The 23,302-nt window shown below is 36.5% G+C and overlaps 1 protein-coding gene across 1 annotated transcript; it reads left to right on the forward strand.

The window, feature by feature from the left end:
- The first annotated feature begins 4,339 nt into the window (after positions 1–4,339).
- On the forward strand, positions 4,340–10,463 carry LOC133289510 (BRCA1-associated RING domain protein 1). Its single transcript, XM_061487485.1, has 13 exons — positions 4,340–4,468; positions 4,858–4,911; positions 5,040–5,110; positions 5,828–5,923; positions 6,040–6,407; positions 7,210–7,545; positions 7,689–7,789; positions 8,014–8,200; positions 8,300–8,406; positions 8,885–8,975; positions 9,304–9,469; positions 9,624–9,742; positions 10,039–10,463. The coding sequence occupies exons 1-13, from the start codon at positions 4,368–4,370 to the stop codon at positions 10,381–10,383; spliced, it is 2,142 nt and encodes a 713-aa protein (XP_061343469.1). The 5' UTR covers positions 4,340–4,367; the 3' UTR covers positions 10,384–10,463.
- The last annotated feature ends 12,839 nt before the right edge of the window (positions 10,464–23,302 follow it).

Consider the following 23,302-nt stretch of genomic DNA (forward strand, 5'->3'; position numbering starts at 1 on the left):
TCCTTCTTGGGCGAACCATAATTCTGCATATTTCACACAAAGGAATGAGTTAGCTACGCTCACACTCAGTGATCAGACATGCATATCATAGTACTCCAAGGAAAACACTCTAGAACATAATAACCCGAACAATTTATGCAATATTTCACAGGCTCTCCTAGAGAAACCGCTCTGATACCATAAATGTAACATCTCCGTCTCGAGCCGGTTCAATTAACATACATATGATATAAACAGATACAGCAGAAGACTTATCTTACGGAAATACGGGTTAACTTTTTCTTTTTCTTCTTAGCTTCATACAAAGTATAACAAAAAAATCGGACAGAGTAACCTCTGTAAATCGGACGACTGGGGATTTTCCAATCCCACTCCCAAGAATTCCTGATAGACAATTCAATAATATTCATATTCAGAAGTACCAGTCATGCAATATAATCAGATACCCATCCATGGGAGCATGCAGAATTTGGCTCCGTGCCACTAATCTAACAACATGCAGTCCAATACAGAAACATAACTGAATACTACATAGTCATATCAACATGCCTGAATACAAAAGGTACATGCATCCACTGAATGACATGTACAAGACATATACAGGTCATATACAAAATACAGGATCTAACATAATGATCCATCACTACGGAAATACGAAATACATAGGTACACTCTAAAAAGATTAGTAGCCTACAGCTACTCAAAATACTGATCCGTCAAACGTCTCAGCCCCGTGTCGTGTCCCTGCCTAACGAAGGCTCACCGGAAGTCTGTGCACCTGAAAATGTTGCCCCAACGAGGGGTAAGATTTCAAATCTCAGTAAGCTCCAGGTTTATAGAGAATTCTCCATACCACTGGCTCACTCCTGCATGAAAGTAAGATATAGAGTATACCAGTACAACATATAACAGATATCATAACAGAACAGAACATATAACCATATCATAACAGAGGTGTGCGCTGTAATTCCCAAGGGATGACCCCAAGCGGAATTCAACGCACGTGTTCCCAAGGGATGACCCCAAGCGGAACCAGAGTATCTCAGAGGTGTACATAGTCAATCTCATGAAAGTCCTAAGAAGACATCAGTGTACCAGAAGTCAATACAGAATTTATATCAGAACCAGTCATATCATATCATGTCATATCAGATCATTTCATATCATTTCATATCATAACATATCATATCATCAAATAACTCTATATGAATGCACCTATGCAGAGTATCAATACAGTCATAGAGTCCAACCATAGTTCACTAACTATGGTGGAGCACTCAAGTAGGAAAAGACTCCTTAAACATAGAGCTTACCTCTTGAAGCTTTACCGATACGCTTACTTGTGGAACAAGTTACTTTTATCGCTTCAAGAGATTTCCGATCCTTCTCAATCCCTAGGCACACCTAGAGAATAATTTACAATGCATCAATAAAATGATACTATGCCATGATTATTTCATAAGCATACATTTTATCGCTTATTTTCCTTTCTTTATATTTTTGCCAATTCTATGCCAATACACAAGTCTAGACCTCTATATACCTGTTGACGTTCTTTAATTTAATCAAGCATTTCCTTAAGAATTTTCCACATAAATCACGCTATTTTCTTTAAAGTCGCGGGCATACCCTTAGGGACTCAAGGTATTTTTCAACCATTTTTCCTGTCATTTCACTTCTTAACTCATCTATGGGTACATTAAAATGCAACACATTTTATTAGAATAAAATGTAACCAATATATATATACCCCTAAACATCCTATAGTTCAAAACATAGAGCAAGTATTTGTAGGACTTTTTTCCAACTTTGGCATTTCCACCAATTCATCCATTTACACTACATTCCAACATATTTTACCTCTTCAGACATACAATAAAAATTTGCATTATAACTCTTATTACCCTATTAAAGGCCGAACATAAGGAGGGAAAACATATGATTTTTCTCTACTTTTTAACATGCATCAAAATGCTCCTTTTCATTACTTACATCCAAGGTACCAAGGATTCATCAACAAATCAATTTTTAACTCATAATACTCTCCCATCAAAACATATCTATCAATTTATAACTTAAATAATCAAGACAACATCATGAGAATAGAGGTTTGTTACCTCCAACAACTACCCCAAAGCCTAGAAGTCCTTTACCAAAAGGATCTCCACCAAAAACTTCATTTTTGCCTTCTTGATGAATAGTGCACGAATTTGGAGGAGAGGATAACTCTTCACACACTCAACAAAACCTCAAATTGATGGTTGGAATGGGTTCATTGGGTGGTTTACAAGCAATTTCATGTGGTGGGTCTTTGAATTTGGAGTAGAGATGATGGAGAATCAAGAAGGAGAAATTCAAAACCCTACCCCTTTCTCCAATGGTGCGGCTTGGGTTTGAGAGGGTGAGAGGAGAGAGAAACTGATTTGGGATAATGAGACTGAGTCACTTATAAGGCTAGCACATGTGGCCTTTTTTAACAGATATTTTTCTATCGCGTATTTTACTTAAAATGACCCGGAACTTAACTTAAAGCTACGAACTTATTTTTATTTTTCTGTCCACATTTACATTCATTTTTATTTCCCAAGAAACAATATTCATAATTCACAGTACAGTTTCTGCACCGTTTTTGACGAAAAGCACTGTGAACCACTAACTGTACTTTATTTATTTTTGAAACTTAACACTTATAAACTTATCATTTTCTTGGGCCTAGTTTGACTTGTATGGCATATATTGGACTTTCTTACTCTTATTCCATCATTTATTTATTTTCTGGACTCTACCGGTTGCTCAACAACAGTACAAAATACCCGGTAGAAACACTATTCACGAGATTTTCACGGAAAGTGCCAGACTATACAATTTTTCATTCCGAACTCATATTTGTCCTCAGAATTGTCAAATTATGTCTCTCAAATCATTTTCCTTATTTAACCTCTACCGGTTAATTCCCAAGATTGCGAATTATCCGACAGAACGCACTGTTCATAACATCGTCATGATTACAGTCAAAATACTCGGAATCACTCACTGAACCTAATTATGGCATTTAAATCCTTAAATTAAATCTCTAATTATGATTTACCATTTTGGGTCATTATACTTACAAACTACACTATATTCTCCCGGGAGAATACAAACTTTTACAAACTACACTATGTTCTCCCGAGAGAATATAGTGTAATTTGTAAAAAAATTCAAAAAAGTTTGTAAACAGATCCTGTCCCTTTTTTTAAATGTTGATTCACTAAATTTGTTAGAGTACCATCATTTCCAAAATTTTAAGTTTAAGAGCTTTACACTGATCCTGTAACAGAAAAAGTCTTCAGGTAGTGTTTGGTTGGGGAATTTTTTTTTAATACTAGGAAAATGTAAATACTAGGGATCTCAGGAAAAATGAGTTAGATAGGAAAGTTTTAAAAAAGTTGTTTGGTTGGGCAAAATTTTACCAGAAAATTTGAATTAAATTTCTGAATGTGTGTTTGATTGAAGATAAAATATTAATGGGAAAACTTAATAAAATTACAAAACTATCTTTGTAAAAACACCTTGGTTTTATTACAACCTTCGATAATGTGTCTCTGTCTTCATTTATCCGATTTCTCAGAGCAATCCCACCTATTCAAGCGGCTCTCTCAACAGTGCAGAAATCAGTTTTTTGCTTGTCTTTATGATTTGCTAGGCAAAGCTCTTTGATGGGAAAATCTATCCAAAAGCTTCAACCAAACGTGATTTCATCAGATACCCACATGCACTTAGCCAGCAAAATTTTAACGAAATTCCCAACCAAACACTACCTCAGTTTCTTGCAGAGAAAAAAATTAGTGGGCCCATATTTGAAAAAAAAAAGGTCAAACAAAAGAAAGAGTTTAGAGTTTGTCATATTATTTTAAGTGAAAAAAGATACGACCAATAAAAATTATAACTTATAACAGAGAAAATGACTAATTATTCTTAATTTATATTTTAAATAAAAAATATTAAATTATATCTTTCTTTCATTTTTAATAATACAACTCTATATCTTATAAAATAACATATATTTTTTCGAAACACATAAATATAATGACAGGAGAAAACATTTCTCCTAGTTTTTTCCGTAGGTTTAAATACCGGACGGACAGCTAAGTGAGCGAAAAATTGAAAGTAAAAGTGGTGGGAAAACTTTAAATGGCGCCAAAATAAATCCCTTATCTCCCGCCCGGGGTAAAGAACACGAAATCTGAGCCGTCTACTTTGACACCCTACGGCCAACGCATCATTTGTAAAAAGATTGCCGTTACATTACATAAAACCCAAATAAAACCTTACTTCGCTCCACTGTTCGACACCACGATCCTAGTTCACACACAAAAAACAAAACAATGGAGGACTCTAGAAAACACGGTGAGAGCAAAACTAAACTTTTGAATCCATGGATGCTCAACTTCCAGAAACTCGGTCTCGAACTCAAGTGCCCTCTCTGGTTCGTCTTTCTTCTTCCTCCCAATTTTTTTTTTTTGGAAAATCTTTAAAAGCCCCCTTAACTTTTTTCATAATCATTTAACTCTTCTCGAAATTTTAAATCATTTATAAGTTTGGGATTTAGGGTTTCAGGTTTCTTTATCATTTACTTTCCAAAATTTTAAATCATTTATTTAAAGTTTGAGGTTTAGGTTTTAGGGTTTCTTTGTAGTGATAAAAAAATTTAATTAAAGGTGTAAATGATTCAAAAAATTTGTAAAAGGTAAGCGATAATCGAGAGAGGGGGTTTTTGAATTTTTTTTAATAATATTTTTCTTATTTTTTCCTTGGTTCGGCAATAACTAATCTGATTAATTTTTTTTTTTTTTTTGGCCCTGCTGGATCTTGTAGTCTGAGCTTGTTCAAGAGGCCAATGTTACTGCCGTGCAACCACTTGTTCTGCAAGTTCGTTACTTCTTCTCCATCTTCGTTGTAGCCTTGGCGATTTTATTTCCCGAGTTTCTTCGTTTATTTTTTTTTTTTTAAATCAGAATACTTTTTTTTTTAATTTTTTTTTATATATGTTTTTGCAGTTCCTGTTTGGATGATTGCACAACGGCTAGATCTGAATGTGCTGTCTGCAAGGCTCAGTATGCTCAAATAGGTAACTTATTACCAATCCTCGCCCGTGTTGCTATAGGTTTTGTTAGTACTGATTTTTTTTTATTGTATTTTCTCTCTCTCTCTCTCTCTCTCTTTAATGATCTTAAAGTTCAAGGAGTGAAAAGTGATAATATTCAAGGTGACTCTTGGCAGTGCTGGGTGTTGTTATGTTATATTTATGTTTCTTTCTCATTCAATTATGTTTATGTTCCCCTCTCCCCCATGTATATGTTGGAGAATGCAAGTTTATTTGGCTCATTGACCAAATAATTTGAAAAAAGCGTATTTAGTGAGTTGAACCAATTTTTAGACGTAAGCGCCATTTGACATTCCACTTAGCTCCACCAGTGCTTATATACTCTATGATTAAAAAAAATTACTAATCGGCTGTCATATTATTAGGGAGAGTAGGCCACTTGGTACCCCTTAGAGGTGAGGTCCAGGTGGCATCATATTATAAGGTGCCACATGGACCGACAACTCTTCAAGGTGTTTCCACATATCATTTTTATTTTATTTTTTAATGATAGAGGAGTGGTGTTGTCCATGTGGCGCCCTGTGCCATGTAGACCATTGCCTTATAGGTGGCATGCACCGTGATGATGTGTAAAAATTGCTCCAATCCGGTGAATATTTTTTTTAACTAGCTGTGGGTTGCCAGAATGTCTTTTGGTATGATATCTATATTAACACTTTATGCTTTAATTGTGGGTGGCAGATGTAAGGCATGTGCCTTTTGTGGAAAACATGGTAGCAATCTATAGAAGCTTGGATGCCACCTTTTGTGCTAATCTGTTTCAGCAACGTTCTTCTGGTGAGGCCATTTTACTTTGCATTTGGAAAGTTTTTCAATTGAGGAGAAAAAGAGAGTTGCATATCACTTCATGCTGGTTTGATATTATTTTTTTTTCTATGAATTGTTTAATATAGATGATGTGAGGGTTTTGAAGCCATGCCAAGCATTTCCCAAGTCAACTTATTGTGATAAAAAGGCTGTTAAGATTCCACTGAATTTACCAAGTTCTAATGAGGTTGGGGTTTGCAAGAATCACAAATCCAATATTGCAGTGTACCATAAAGCTGAGGAGCTGGATATGTGTTGCGGGGGAGGGGTTGACTTTTGTAGTGCAGGGAAGCCTAATCCAACGCAATCTTCCCTGATGGAAATTGGGGACCGTGAAGACTGTGGAGTTATGGAAATGGATGTGAATTTAGTGACACAATCAGCACCAGGCAGCTCTCCCTTTTGTGATACCAAAGGTTCAGATATTGACTGCAGTGATCAAGACAGTGAGCATGTAAGAAAATAAACTCTTATTTATGGTCTTCTTTATTTTCACAGTTAAAAGCAGCTTCCCATCTTTGCTAGGCCCATTGACTTGGTTTCTCACTCTCATGAATTAGTATCTATAGAAAATATTGAGTGAATTGCTTGAATGATTTGCACTTAGCGTACTAATATTTATTTACATGGAGAAATAAATACAACTTGTATTTACGATTTGAATTTTAACTATTTCGTAGGACCTTATTGATTCTTCATTAAATACTACTGTTTCAAACCCTAAATCCTATATTAATTACAGTTTCATTTTCCACTAACTATTAATTATAGTTTCACTTCCCACTAACTATTAATTACCATTTCACTTCCCAATAACTACTGGTTGTCATTTCCAACGGTAGAAATCAGGAACCTGTTTCCAAAACAATCAATTGACAAATTTTATTCAATTGGTATTAAAAAAATAACCATCATAATTCATATGTAAGCAATTATGATGTAAGCCTTGGATGACTTTTAATTTTTTTTTATTCTTATGCTGGTTGTCCCTGTGTAAATTTTGATGTGGCAATTGTAACTACCACATATAATGCAAGCTTGATGAATGATGACATTATTCGATGAGACATGCTATGGGACTGTTATAAAAACATAAGGAGATTTAAGACAAGTCGAAAAAGTATTTGAAACATTGGTATTTCTCTTTTAAGTCCAACGTCCATAATTTGTCCATTTCCAATGCTTGGCAATTTGAAATAAAAAATTTATTTTGTGCCTTACTTCATTTTATGAAAATGACTAACTCTTCCTTTCAGCCGTTGCCTCCTGAGAGATTGGAAGATTATTCATTGAAGAGAGCAGGTACTGGAAATGGAAATTTAAAAAAAAGAATGGCACAGTTCAGGCCTGAAAGTTCGGCCTCTGAAACAGAGGGTCTTACGAGAGAGCTGAAGAGACAAAAAAATATTACCTTTGGAGATGATCATATTCAACATAGCACCACACATCATAATAAGCTTGTGGGTTCCCACTCTGGTCAGGACGTTAATTTTGCAAAGGACCCTGGTGCACCGATGCCCGCAAATGCACCAAATGACTTGTATCCAAGCACAAGTATCTGTTCTTTTTGCCAATCCTCTAAAACCTCAGAGGTAATATTTGATTTGCTTTAGTTTCTTGCACATATCAGAGCCTCTGTCCATTCCCCTTTCCCTGAAAACTGTTATTCTCTTGCTACACATGCTTGTGGATAAATTGTTGAAACTATTTTGGTCTTTATGGCGGATTATTGTAGGTTACCGGGCCAATGCTGCATTATGCAAATGGGAGTTCAGTTACAGGAGATGCAGCAATGCAACCAAATGTCATACATGTGCATAGGATTTGCATTGATTGGTACACTAACTCTATTTTGAGTTTGTATTTTTCATTACTATATCTTTCTGATTTATGCTTTTGGTGGAATTGTTAGGACTTACAGAGCAACCTAAAAACAGATATTAAGTCCTGATTGTTCAATTTTTTTTTTTTAATATGCCTTTGTTGAATACTTTTGTTCTCTTTTAGCTTTCTGTTAGCATTTGGCTCTGATAAGTATGCTTTAAACTTTGGGAATCCAGGGCACCACAAGTGTATTTTGTTGACGAAGCTATTAAGAATTTGAAGGCTGAAGTAGCTAGGGGAGCAAAGCTTAAATGCAGCAAATGTGGTCTAAAGGGAGCTGCTCTCGGCTGCTACGTCAAATCCTGTAGAAGAACTTATCATGTTCCTTGTGCAATGGATATCTCAACATGCCGCTGGCATCATGTACTCTTTAAAGTTATTTTTTGGCAGTTGTTTAGAAATAATTTATTTTTGTGCTTTTGTGCATTTATTTAAACTTTGTTGGTGCATTTTCTGGTTCAGGGGGATTTTCTCTTGCTCTGTCCTGTTCATTCTAATGTCAGATTTCCAAATGAGAAATCAAGGCCTAGAAAACACTCAACTGAGAAGCATCTTGCTTCATCTCAACTGTATGTTTTCTTCTAAGTCAGAATCTATTTAAGTTTGTAGCAATTATATTAACGTGTACGATACTTTAACTTGGTTTTTACTATTAGTACCATGGCATCGTTAAAATGGCATGCACTGCTTTATTTTCCAACATTTTTATGAGTTTTCAGGATTTCAAGTCAATTGCTTATTTACTTCTTACAATTGATGTCAGCAGATAAAAGCATAAGTTAAAGCACAATGCATACTACTCTGATAATAAACAATATAGTTCATTTCCCAAATGAGAGAATTTTGCATATTTCATAGATAGTTCTCTAATAGCATACTCAAGTATTTGAGTAGATTTCAGGGTTTAGTTCACTATTACTGTTTCGTTTGCCACAATACCCTCTCCTTATAGAAGTAAATTATAGCATATTATTTTGCTATTGTGAACATGTAATTTATTTCCTGTCAAGCTTTGATACTATTTCTAAGTTTTTGTCCTTCATCCAGGCCATTTCAGCAGTTAAACCCTCTGGAAGCTTCGCAGGATGATGGTCAAAAATTGGTTTTTTGTGGATCTGCTCTATCAACCGATGAAAAGGTTAGTTTGAAGCTAGTATAAATGTTACTTGCCGTGACTATGTCTTTTTGTTATCTTCGTCATCTTTACTATTTTTCTTTCTTGGGACCTCTAGTTACAATTTCATATGGATATTACATTGCAATATTTCATAATTGATGCTGAATCTTTTGATAAGTTGAACTCTCTTACCTTGATAAAAGTGCTTATTTATAAATATTTGTGTTTTTTTTGTTAAACACTCCACCTGATGAAGTATGGTGCATCATCCTGTGGTTATCTATTTTAAACTAAATGAGATAATTTCCCAACCGTTGTTTTTCATATTCCCCCTCTTTTGACGGTGCAGGTACATTTGATCAATTTTGCAAGCAGGGTTGGTGCTACAGTGACCAAGTCCTGGACCTCAGATGTCACCCATGTGATTGCAGCAACTGATGCAAATGGAGCTTGCTGCAGGACACTGAAAGTTCTCATGGGAATTCTAAATGGACGATGGATTGTAAAAATGGACTGTAAGTTATTTAGATTCTTTGTCTTCTAATGTTGGTTACTTGATTTGACACTCATTTATGACTAAGTGGTGTTACTATCCTTTTCGAGGGTGCTTGTTATGCATTTTGTTTTTTTATGCTTATTCTTGTTGATGCTATCTATCTTCTATTGTAGGGATAAAAGCATCCATGGAAGCAATGAATCCAGTAGAAGAAGAACCATATGAAATTAGTCTCGACAACCATGGGTGTTATGGTGGCCCAAAAGCTGGCCGACTTCGGGCATTGGCCAATGTAAATATTCTTTATTTGCATAAAATGTTCATACAACGGCATGAATTGTCTTTTCCACTGTCATCTTTATAATATCAAGGATCTTGGTTGATGAATGCCTCTTATTTTGTGTGTCTTGCTACTGAAATATCTAGTCGGATATGCTCTATTTGTTCTGTTTAGCCCAGCAGTGACTTTTAACATTTTAGTCTCTTTTCTTTTTGTGACCCCTGATGTCTTGATATTTATTGTTAGATTACTCGGTAAATCTCTTGTTATGAGTTTTAGTATTAATATTCTAATTGTTGTGATTGCAGGAGCCAAAGCTATTCAGTGGCTTAAAGTTTTATTTTTCTGGGGATTATGTGTCGATTAAAAAGGAAAATCTTGAAGACTTAGTTAAAGGGGGCGGAGGTTCTGTTTTGAAAAGCAAGGATGAATTGGAAGCAAAAAGACATGAGTGCGAAATTGCTTCAAAGTTGCTGGTTGTTTACGATCCTAATCCCCCACAAGGATGTAAGTTGGGCGATGAAGTTTCAATTATTTGGCAGAGACTGAATGAAGCAGACGAGTTAGCTGCTAATACTGGTTACCAAGTCATTGATTACACGTGGATTCTGGAGTCAATTGCTGCATTTAAGTTGCAGCCTTTTGTTAGCTAAAATGCAATGGATTCTGTTTTTGTTTTGTTCAGTCGTGTACAGGATTTCAATAGAATTTATATCTTGCTTGCCAGTTAGGTATTTTGTTTATGTAATATCCAGTAGTTTAATTGTCTATATTTTTTAATTTTTTTTGGTAACAAGAAGTGGCTTAAAGCCAAGCAACAAAGAAAAAACAAGAACGTAAGAGAATATTAATTATTCTATTTCTACCTACTGATGCAAGGTCCGCAAGAAATAGAAAACTAAGGTATGGAGAAGCGGAGCCGAAGAACTTGTGATCTTGTGACTAGAAGATGATTTGCTAATTAATTTGCACAAGTATTTGCTTCTCGATACCAATGTTGCAAATGAACACTCCATGGTCTGGCTAGTCAAGCCCGAATTCAAGTTACCATCTGGCTCTCTCGAGCAACCTTACTCTTAAAGGTAAGTGGTGACGGTTATAACCGAGTCACTTTCCAAAATCACTTTCTTATATCCTTTCTCTCAGGCAAATTCCATACTTTTCAAAATGTCCTATAATTTTGCACTATAAGTATTACATGTCCTTATTTTCCAAGAGAATTCTCCATTCCATTGGTCTTGATCTCCTTTGTAAATCAGTCGAACTTGGGTTACCCTTACCCGCTCCATCTGTGTTGATCTTCACCCATCCTTCCTCTGGAGCTTGCCAAGAAATCCAGGCTTCATGCTTGGTTATTGCCTCTCGGTGCAAAGTTGTTGCAAAAGCTTGTTTGTTGTTATTGACTAAGTCGAGAAGGTTTTGCTTAGAATGGTGTTGGTTGTTGCGCCTCTCACCATGAGCAATCTCGTTTCTCCATTTCCACATTTGCTAGCAAGTTATCCTGAACATTGAGTCCCAATCTAACCCATCAATACTTGCTCCTTTCCATTGGAGGTTAGCCTGAACCTATTCGCTATCATCTTTGTTAAAAAACCATTGAGTCTACGTTGGCGCAATCAGCTTTAGCCAAAGTGCTCGAACCTCCTCACAATCCCTTAGAGCATGCATGGTGGATTCAATGTGAGTATGATAGATTGAGCAATAAGAGTCACTATTGTCCCAAGATGCACATGTGGCTGTAGTTAGGATCTTAATATGCAAAAGTTTCCACACAAAGACCTGTATCCGTTGTGCACCTTTCCAATTCCAAACTTTTTGCCAAATGTCCGGGGAACATGTGTCTAGGGGTGTTTAATGTTGGGTTTGCTCTTTTACTAAAGCCCAAATGGGTTATTAGTATGAGAAGAGCCCAAGGAACCTAGAGCCCAATGAGCTAGGGTTTCTTGGAACCCATATAAATAGTACCTCTTAAGTCATCAGCCTCTTAAGTCTTTTTTGTGAGAAAGAGGCAAGCTCAGAATCTAATCAGTGCCCACACACTTCCCCTTCCTCCTCGAGAGATAGTTTGGAAGATCTGCCACAGTCCAGCTTCAAGGAGGTTGTTCGTGCTGCGGCGCTGAGGTGAGCTGTTCGTGAAGAGGAATCCTACAAGGGAAGATTCTACACGAGACCTGCGCACCGAGAGGTAATTGTGAAACAAGGATGATTCGGTAAGCATACCAATGTACTAGGTCCTAAACCGCTTCCGCATAAATCTAAGATTTCCTACAATTGGTATCAGAGCCTTGGCTGTACATTGGTATGTGAATCTAGTTTCACTATTCATGTAATTAGTTTTGCTTCTTGAAGTGTGGCACCTAGGGTTCTAGGATTATGGTATGAATCTAGCATGTGTAATTTATAATTCATTTTCATAAAAGTTTAAATTTTAATCGGTAAAAATGCTTTAATCCATGGTTAGGGTCTCTCGTGTATTTCTCGATTTGTAACAAGGAGGCTAATCCCATATGATTAGGTTTCCTCCTTGCTGTTTTTGTTTATTTTTGGAATTTCTGTGTATTTTTTCAATATTTTGTAAAAGTTCAATATCGAGAAATCGCGAGGAAGATGCGCAGTCAGCACTGTCAGAGACTTTTCGAGGACTTACCGATCTCAGAATGGGGCGATCTATATATGGTTGGAAAGAGGACGGAAAGAAGAACCCAACAGTGGGTGGATCGCCGCCATCGGAGCCTTCACGCTCCTCCACGCGCCTCCACAAGCGTCTGAGAGTGGTCGCCACTCTCTGACAAAGAATGGGAGAGTGAGGTAGCGTCCAACCACCTTTTTGGGTGGTTCCGGCGGCGGTGCACTCGTCTCTACGTGGCGGTCCTTCCCCTGGAGTTTCAGCCTGATTTGACTTCGGGTGACGGCGCGGCAGACCTGACGGCTAGGGTTCCTCTTTCGCGTCCTAGGGTTTCTCGCCAAAGGATTGGGTCTTTGGGCTTTTGGGCCCATGAAACCCTAAAGGGGCTTGAGACAGATACTATGGGCTAGGCGAAAGTTGAATTCCAAAGTTATAACATTTTTTTAATTTTCTTTAAAATAGGAATGTCATGGATTAAAGTAATTAGATTTTATTATTTCATGCTTTTATTGATTGATATAAATTATATGATTGATAACATGCTTTATTGCGATAACATGCCATATAGAATAGGTGGTGCCATATTGTTGCATAACTTGTATGATTGCATGAGCATAATAGCTATTATGTCTTCAGCGACTAGTATGATAGTTATTATGAGATTATTTTGATTTTAAATCATCCTAAGAAATTAATTAATAATTATTATGATTTTTATTAAAAATCTAGATTAATAATTGAATTAATTAATTTTGGATAATTAACATCAAGACAAATAATCGTTATGGAAATTATTTTGATTTCAAATTATCCTCATAAATGATAATTATTATGATTGTTGCAATCTAGATTAATAATTAAGTCAGCTATTTGGATGATTTAAATCTAGAAAAATAATTAGAGAAAATTTCCTAAGAGAATTCTTTTATTTTGCGAGTAATTTGTGGGTTTTCTGAAATGGTCATGGAATAACACACGCTGCATACAACATTCATGTATCATGATTGTTTGGAGCACACGCTGACGTAAAGTGACCGGATTTCAGGACCTTAATGCTTTCAAAATTATGTTAAGCTTAGTGCACGTTTATCGGCGCTCTTACTTATATAGTTTTTGAAATCAAACAAAGGATACTCTCAATTAAATAATTCTTGGAAATTAGAAAATGTTGCTTATGTTGAATGGAAGGAGATTTAAATTAAGAGATTAATTTAACCTTCAAGCGCATTATAGGACCATTAATAAAATAATCATGTGAAGTCCCATCGAATAAGCATGATTGAATTTTATTAGATTAGACTTAAATATCTATGGGAGGAGATTTAAATTAAGAAATTAATTTAACCTCCAGGCGCATTGTGGGCCTATCAATAAAATAATCATGTGAGGCACCAACGGATAAGCATGATTGGATTTTATTGGGCCTTAATAATTTCAAAATTTTAATAAAGTATTGTACGGCCCATCGTCGATAATACTAAGTTATTAAAGATAATTTTGAAATTAAACAATGAATTCGACTGGGCTTATGAAAATTCTCAAACAAAAATGTTGAATGGGTGAAGATTTTAAAAATTAATTAATTTTAAAACCTGCGGGCTCCATTTGTGGGTTTATTATGAAATGGTTATCGCTGAAGCCCCATCGGATAAGGATAATCAGATTTCACTAGATTAAATCTTAATAATTTCAAAATTTTAGTAAAGTATTGTACGGCCCATCGTCGGCAATGCTTAGACACTAAGGATAATTTTGAAATTAAACAATGGTTAATTACATTCAACTTTGGTAAAATTGTTAACCCTCCCATCGAGGCTCTGGCAATGGCACTGAAGGCTCAAATAACAATTTTGGTTTTTACAAGTGACTTGCCCATCGTAAGCCTTGTAAAGATAAACTGAAGGATTGTTAACAATAAACAAGAGTAGTTATGAGAATCTACTCGCACTTCGTTTGTTTATTGCATTATTTGTTTGTAATTGTGTGCTTTATATGTTTTTCAGAAAATATCTTAGAAATGATTTTGAGTCGAAAACCTCTAGATGGTACCAACTATGAACAAGTGAAAAACAAATCTTTGATATTGTTCTAAAACATGGAAGCTAAAATTTGTCCTGACAATGCGAGGGCCATAGCAACCTGCAGAGAATGCGTCTAAGGAAACTAAGATGCATTTCTCAGATTGGGAAAGGGCAGATATGGTAGTTCGCTGCTATATTATTGTCAGTCTTTCCAAATACTTGCAGAAGCAAGTGTACATGATTAAGAGTGGAGTAAAAATGCTTCAGACTCTTAATGACATGTTTGCTGCGTCTAGCAGCTCTGCTAGACAAAATGCAGTCGGTGCAGGTTTTGCTAAGAGTCTTGTTAAATCCAAAGGGAAACCCAAGGGTGGTAACAAGAACAAAATAACTTGGTTATCAGTTGTCAAACCAGTTGCTATGAAGAAGCCGCAAGGCAAGTTCTTCAAGTGCAGACTGAAGGGATACTGAAAGAAAAATTGTCCAGAGGTGATGAAAAGAACCTGACATGGGCATATCAAGGCCTGATCAGTGAATGAATTATTGATTCAGGAATCACTGATTATGTTTGTTACTCTTTGTAGTAGTTCAAACATGGCATACCTGTCAGCAATGGACATAGATATTTTAAGCTTGAAAATGGAAACTTGTGTATGCATTTGCAGTAGGACAAGTTATTTAATGACTATGGTTTTGGGTGACTGTTTATTTGTTCCGGATTTCAAGAGGAATTCAATTTTTGTTAGTTGTTTTGGTTAAAACATGGTTTGACAATGCAATTGATTCCTCAGTTACATTTCGAAGTTCATCTTCGTCTTGTTTTGTTCTGGTACATTGTTTAAATAGTCTTTATTACCTATGTCCTATACCCTTTTTAAATTTGTTATGTTGAATGGAAATGATGATGAACAAGAACTTTCACCAAAGAAATAAAAGTTTCAAATGAAACATAACTTTGACCTTTGTGATTGAGTCATATTATCTCAAGTAGGAAATATATTTTAGTTAAAAGAGGGACTGAAAGTTCAATAATCTTTTAACTAACAGCTACATGTTAGTCCTATTTGGAAGGTAAAGTAGCCAAGCAATCCTACAAGGGCCAAAAAGGTTTGCGCAACTATTCAACTGGAACTGGTACATACTAATGTATGTGGACCAATTAGTGTTCAGACCAGAAGAGGTGATGAGTACTTCATTATATGAATGTTTACTCTGGATTTGGATAGATGAACCAAGTGCGCCATAAGTCTAAAGCTTTTGGAAATTCCAAGAGGTTTAGTCTGAGGTAGAAAAGCATGTAGGTGTTCAAATCAAAAACACTTTGGTCTGACTAAAGTGTTGGCTACCTGTCTGGTAAGTTCAGGTCTTACCTGATTTAAGAGGGGATAGTTTTGTAACTGTCAACTCTAAGAATGCGTTAGTTGAATGAAGTTGCAGTATGTGAAAATTAAACATTTCTAGACTTGGTGAAGATCATATTCAGTTATTCATCTTTGTCAATGTTGTTCAAGCGAGATGCCTAAGAGAAGGAAATCTACCTTCTTAACTTGGTTCCGTCAAATTTTGTTGTAAAGACACCTAAAGAATTATGGAAGGGGTGCAAGCCCATATCAAACCATATTCGGATTTAGGGTGCTACGACACACGTCCTACAATAGCAGTCAAATGAGATGGAATCTTGTATGGAAGAGTGCATATCTTTTGGCTACCCTAAGAGAACTAGGGATGATTTCTTATTTAGTCTCAAGGACAAGATACTCTAAGTGAGCACTCACATGATTTTCTTAAAGGAGGACTAGATAAGAAATTATAAGCTCTTAAGTTAGGTTATTCTTGATGAGATTTATCTCAGATCAAGAATTTTCAGATTCTGTAGAAGCTTCATCCACTGTTCCCTTGATTGTTCAAGAGGGGATAGATATATCTCTAAGTGAACAAACAAGAGAACCATGATTGGAAATTCAACATGATAATATATAAGTGAAACTAGTAGAAATATTAGTATCACATGTAAAGGAACAATATCAAGGATAAGCGGATCCTCAAGAAATTGAAGATCCATCATTTGACCCACTCTTTGTTTTACCTATAAATACACAAGGTCTAGTGCAGTACATTCGTAGTGGGAGAGAACCTTGTTAACTCTCAAGTTGTCTCTTGTTGAGTGATATTGATCCTACTAGTTACGATAATGCACTAGAAGATGTTGTTGATCAAGTGTTGCTAAGGCTATGAACAATGAGATGAAATACTTGTATTTCAACTCTGTTCGGTCCTAGTAAAGACACCAAGAGGGGTAAAACCCACAAGGTGCATGTGGACATAAAAGGCAAAAAGAGGATGGACAGAAAGGTGAAAACCTTCAAAGCTAGCTTGGAGGCATTTTTTGCCAGACGCCATGCTTGAGTCTATCCAGATTCTCTTAGTTGCTATAAGTCTCAATTATGAGATTTCATTTTGGGAGTTGGATGTCAGGATATCTACATACAACAACCAAAAGGGTTTATAGAAAATGAGTAGGAACACACGGTATGCAAGTTGTGAAAGTCTATTTCATAGACTTAAGCAAGCATCCAGGTCTTGAAACATCAGTTTTGATCAGGTTATCAAAATTTTGATTTTGAGAGAACCTTGATGAATGATGTGTATTTGTATGTAAAGGATACAACGGAAGACAGTAGCTTTTCTGGTACTTTATGTAGATGATATGCTCCTTATTAGAAACAATGTGGAGGTAATATCAAGCATAAAGAGTTGGCTAAGTTAGTGTTTTGGTATGGAAGTACTGGGGAAGCCAATTATATTCTTGGTATAAAACTCTTATGAGACCGGAAGAATAAGTTGTTGGCATCACCTCAGGCTACTTACATTGACAAAACTCTTGCCAAAATTCAACATGAGAATTCTAAGAGAAGAATTATAGTTCTCAGATGTGGAATTCATTTTCCTAAGGAGTAACCAAAGACTTCTAAGAAGGAAGAATGCATAAGTAGGATATCTTATGCTTTGGCAAAGGTAGACTCATGCATATCATGTTGGGCGTTAAACCAGACATCTGTCACGTAGTGGGAGTAGTGAGATAGTACCATTTTGAACCTAGAGGAATACTAGATTATTGCTAAGCATGTACTCAAGTATCTTTGGAGAACGAGAGATTATATGCTGGTATATTCTAGTGGGAGTCTTGAAAAGCTGAGTTTTCAAAAATTCAGTTATTTCAAGTTGATATTGACTCAAGAAAATCAACCTCGAGCTATGAGTTTTTCACTAAACTCAGATAGCATTAGAGGTGGACCTTGCAGACCCAGTTACTAAGAGTTTGCCTGAACTTGTGTTCGAGAGGCATGTTACTTCTTTGGGTCTTAGGAGGATCCCAGACTTGCATTAAGCAAGTGGGAGTTATTGGTTTCATTGTGCTCTTGGAGTAAGACGATGAAACAATAAAATAATTTTCTGAATTTCATAAATAAGGTTTTATTTATTTATTTTGCGCACTATTTACAAACATAAAGGTCCGGATCAAATTGTGGAGTATATGATCATATGAATACGTTCATGGAGGACATGATCATAGGTTCTCACAATTGATGAATGGAGTCACAGTCATTAAATAAAGTTGGGCACTTTATTCAGGCTGCAATATTTTATGAAATGATTTTATCCGAATCATTGTAAAATATTGGTGTGAATTAACATTCACATTGAAAGGATCAAGGAGAGATTTGATTAAGGTTGTTTTTCTGTCATAATGTATCAAATCTCCAGTTAACTATAGTTACGTGATTGCTCTTAATCCTGAGTTTATTATAAATAGGTAATCAAATAGTTTTCATTCTTTGATTTACCAACAGATGAGGTTCGATCTATTGACGGCCAATAACTCGGTATTTTGGGAGTGAGATTATTTGATTATCGGTATTTATGAGATAAACAACATGGAATTTGTAGGATATGTCCCCTTGATATGTTTCGGTACTTGGATATTAAAGACACTGGCCAGTGCATGTAATCCATCAGAGAAACTATCATAGTCAAGGGAATAAATAATTGATTGAGTTACAGAAAACTTGTCAATCAATTATAGACATTCTACAAAGGGGCGATGCATATTCATGTTATAAGTGTTGTTAATCTTGGAGTTCAAGTTCGGGCTTTTAGTGGAGTAGCTCCGAATTAGATAATCATTCGTTGATTATCAGGAGCCTTGATTAATAACAGATGGTAGATCCCCAAGCTAGCTTGAGACAAGGGATGAGGTATTTTTCGGATAGATGATGACTTATGGGTTACATGATCTTGGGTTTTACGACTCAAGTTTGTATCCAAAAGAGCAAGTGGGAGATTGTTGGGTTTGCTCTTTTACTAAAGCCCAAATGGGTTATTAGTATGAGAAGAGCCCAAGGAACCTAGAGCCCAATGAGCTAGGGTTTCTTGGAACCCATATAAATAGTACCTCTTAAGTCATCAGCCTCCTAGGTCTTTTTTGTGAGAAAGAGGCAAGCTCAGAATCTAATCAGTGCCCACACACTTCCCCTTCCTCCTCGAGAGATAGTTTGGAAGATCTGCCACAGTCCAGCTTCAAGGAGGTTGTTCGTGCTGCGGCGCTGAGGTGAGCTGTTCGTGAAGAGGAATCCTATAAGGGAAGATTCTACACGAGACCTGCGCACCGAGAGGTAATTGTGAAACAAAGATGATTCGGTAAGCATACCAATGTACTAGGTCCTAAACCGCTTTCGCATAAATCTAAGATTTCCTACATTTAAAATGTTCAAAAGAACCAAATCGATCCATAACCAAATTGCTCCACATTTTAAAAACCGGTTATTTTTAAATCTCGGTTTCATATGAAACTGCATTTTATTTTATAAACTGGTTATTTACCAAATCATAAAAATAATTGGTTATCCATGATTATCCATAACCAAACTATTTTACAATTAAAGAACAAATAAGTATTATCTTTTATCCTTAACATTAAAATGTGAAAATTACATAAATATGAATCATTTTTAAATGTGACATTATTAGAAAAGTCTCAAATACTAACAAAATTTATCGAAGAAAAATATTTCGTCGAAAATTTTGATGAAAATCATATTACGTGGAAAATAGAGACAATTTTTTTTTTTCCGTCAAAACTAGAGACGGAACAAGATTTTGTCATAATCACTGACATAAATTTTTGAGGGACAAAATATTTCAGTCAAAATTCTTGATAGAATCTAAATTTCGTCGAAACTTTCGACAGAAACAATTCTGTCAAACTTTTCAACGAAAAAAAATTCTGTAATTTTTTTTTGACAAAACACATTCATAAAAAAAATTGACAGAAAATAATTTAGTGAAATTTTTTTACGGAAAATATTTTTGTCCAAATTTTTGTCAAAAAATATTTCCAACAAAACACATTTACAGCGAAAATTTTGACGAAAAATATTTTCGTAAAAAATTTTGACGACAAATATTTCAGAATTTTTTTTTTGATGGAAAATATTTCTATAAAAACTTCCGACGAAATTTTTTTTTTTGTCAAATTTCTTTACGGAATCTAAATTCCCTCCAATCATTTCCCTCAAATTTTTTGACGAAAAATATTTTTGTCAAAATTTTTATAAATGGAGTGGCGGTTGATCCGAGTAAGATAGAGGCAGTTATTGATTGGGAGAGACCCAAGACTGTAACAGAAGTAAGGAGTTTTCTGGGTTTGGCCGGTTATTACCGGAGATTTATAAATGGATTCTCGGCAATGGTTTTGCCATTAACCCGTTTGACCCGGAAGGATGCTCCATTTATTTGGACGCATGAATGCGAAGAATGTTTCCAGAAGCTTAAGGAAAAATTGACAACAGCTCCGGTGTTAGTACTTCCTGATCCGGAAGGTGAATTTGAGTTATACAGCGATGCTTCCAAAAAGGGATTGGGATGTGTGCTGATGCAAGATAGGCGAGTGGTAGCTTATGCATCGAGGCAATTGAAACCGCATGAAGAAAATTATCCAACCCATGACCTAGAGCTTGCTGCAATCGTTTTTGGATTGAAACAGTGGAGGCACTTCTTATATGGAATGAAATTTGCCATATTTAGCGATCACAAGAGTTTGAAATACTTGTTTGATCAAAAGGAGTTAAATATGAGACAACGACGGTGGACTGAGTTCCTAAAGGACTACGATTTTGAATTGAAATATCATCCTGGCAAGGCTAATGTTGTAGCTGATGCACTGAGCCGTAAATCTGTGAGCTTAGCAAGCATGATAATTAGAGACTATGATGTGATTGAGAGGTTTAGAGATATGAAATTATCTAAAATCTTTCCATGTAGAATTTGTGGCATCGAAATTACAAGCATCGAAAATGAAATGATGACCAGAATTAAAGAAGCTCAACTGCAAAATGAGAGTGCAAAACGGCTGAAGGGCCAGAGTGGTGTATCCTGCAATGATGAAGGTATACTATTATATCAGGGTCGTATTGTCGTACCTAGGCAGTTGACGGAGGAAGTAATGACGGAGGCCTATAAGGGTCAATTTACCGTCCATCCGGGAGCTACAAAGATGTATCAGGATCTAAAGATTAATTTCTGGTGGCCTGGTATGAAGAAAGACATTGCCGAATTTGTCTCTAAGTGTCTCATTTGTCAGAAGGTCAAGATTGAGCATCAAAAGCCTTCTGGTATGTTGCAATCTCTGGATGTTCCTGAATTGAAATGGGAGAGTATCTCCATGGATTTCGTAGTGGGTTTGCCGCGAACACAGGCTAGTTATGATTCTATATGGGTGATTGTGGATAGATTGACAAAATCCGCACACTTTTTGCCAGTACGGGTAGACTTCTCTGCTGAGAGATTAACTAGGCTCTATGTGAAGGAGATTGTGAGGCTTCATGGGGTGCCTGAGAGCATTGTTAGTGATCGGGGACCGAAGTTCACTTCTCGCTTCTGGGGAGCATTGCAGGAGGCTCTTGGCACTCAGTTGAGACTGAGCACTGCTTATCACCCACAGACGGATGGTCAGACTGAGAGGACCATTCAGACGTTGGAGGATATGCTGAGGGCTTGCACCCTGGAGCAGGGTACTGCATGGGATCGATATCTCCCGCTGGTTGAGTTCTCTTATAATAATAGTTTTCATGCTAGTCTGGGTATGGCTCCCTACGAGGCCTTGTATGGTCGCAGGTGTAGGACGCCTACTTGCTGGTCAGAGGTTGGAGACACAGAGCGGTTTGGATTGGATTTTGTTCAGGAGACTACTGAGCAGATCAAAATGATTAGGGATCGTCTGAGAAAGGCTAAGGATCGTCAGAAAAGTTATTATGATCTCAAGCACCGGCCTCTAGAGTTTGAGGAGGGAGATCATGTATTCCTAAAGTTGTCACCGGTTACGGGTGTTGGACGAGCCCTGTGAGTGAGGAAGCTGAGTCCGAGATTTATTGAACCCTACCAGATTCTTCGTAGGGTAGGACCGGTTGCCTGCCAGCTTGCCTTACCTCCTCAATTATCAAATTTGCACGATGTATTCCATGTTTCTCAGCTGAGGAGATATGTAGCTGATCCTTCTCATGTGGTTCAACCTGATGATGTTGAGATCCGAGAGAATTTGAAAACTCCCGTTGGGCCACTGAAAATACTCGAAAGAGATGAAAAGAGGCTGAGGAATAAATCCATTCCTATGGTGAAGGTTCAATGGGAAGGAAGGACGCCTGAAGAGTCCACTTGGGAGCGGGAAGACGAGCTTCTCCGGCAATATCCTGAGTTTAAGGATAGGTATGTTCTTGATTTTGCGGACAAAATCGTAAAAAGGTGAGGTGACTATAATAGCCCTAGCCTAATTAATTAGTAAATTACATGTAATTAAATAATTAAGCATGTATTAGTGAGTAAAATTAAGTATAAGACTTAATTAAATGAATTGGAGTCACTTTGGAGGTAAAAAGTGTACCCACTGAAATTTAAGGGGTATTAATGGGTGCATGCAAAAGTGCCCAAAATATAAAAATGGAAGTGGAAATATTCCTAGAAAAATATTCCAGACATTTGGGTAAAGTTTGGTAATTAATGGAGTTGAATAGATAGATGAACCAATACCCACATAAAGCCACTTAACACAAAGTTAAGTGACAAACAATACAAGAGAACCCAAAAATCCGTTCCCACCCGTCGAGCTGCAAACAGAAAAGAAAGAAAGAAAGAAAGGAAAAGAAGGAGAAGGAGAAAGAGAGGAGGAAGAGAGGGGGAAACCCTAGAGTTGACCAAATCCATCCATTCCAAAGCCTAACCTACTCCAAATCTTCCCCTCTTCCATAATCAAGGCTTGGTTTTGAGTGGGAGTCCTTGTGGAGTGAGATATTATCCTCCAAAAATTTGACCCTTTTGTAAAAGTGTGGGGTTTTGGGAGCTTCTACCTCCATGGAAGCTTGAGGGCAACAAATCCTTGTAGTGTGATCCATTGTGGTGAGTTTTCCACTCTCTTTCACACAAAGTTCTTAAGTTTTGCATGATTTAGGTTTTGGATGAATAGTGTTTTAGGGTTTGTGATTATGAGAGTATATTGGCTATGTTCTAGGTGGATTGAGACTTAGTACATGTTATGAAAAATGCTAGGAATGACGTTTAATCGGTAGAAATGAACTTATTTAGCTATTTGATTATGCTTTGAAAATTTCTAGGTTGTATACTTAGTTTGTGGATTTTCTTGCAATTGTGATAAATGGTTGGTTTGGTTGGATATTGATTGTGTCCATATGATGCCTAGGAGTGAGGCATTTGGACCAACCTTGAGTGACCTACCATTGGAGCAAGCGATGGAGCTCAATTAGCTCCTTGGAATTGGTAAGCTCATACTTGTGTTGTGGTATGAATTAAGTAGTTGATTGATGATTATGAAATACTCAAGCGCGTAGAAACCCGCCCAAGCGCTCTGAATGACCT

Source organism: Gastrolobium bilobum, unplaced genomic scaffold (genome assembly GCF_033153095.1).
Source record: "Gastrolobium bilobum isolate Gb01-03AN ecotype WA unplaced genomic scaffold, APGP_CSIRO_Gbil_v1 utg8959, whole genome shotgun sequence".
NCBI classification, from domain to species: domain Eukaryota; kingdom Viridiplantae; phylum Streptophyta; class Magnoliopsida; order Fabales; family Fabaceae; genus Gastrolobium; species Gastrolobium bilobum.

Excerpts from the sequence above, each read along its gene's own strand:
- LOC133289510 (XM_061487485.1), top strand. The coding sequence starts at position 4,368 with ATGGAGGACTCTAGAAAACACGGTGAGAGCAAAACTAAACTTTTGAAT. Across the intron at positions 7,546-7,688 it reads AATCCTCTAAAACCTCAGAG|GTTACCGGGCCAATGCTGCA; the intron begins GTAATATTTGAT and ends GGATTATTGTAG. Across the intron at positions 8,201-8,299 it reads CAACATGCCGCTGGCATCAT|GGGGATTTTCTCTTGCTCTG; the intron begins GTACTCTTTAAA and ends TTTCTGGTTCAG.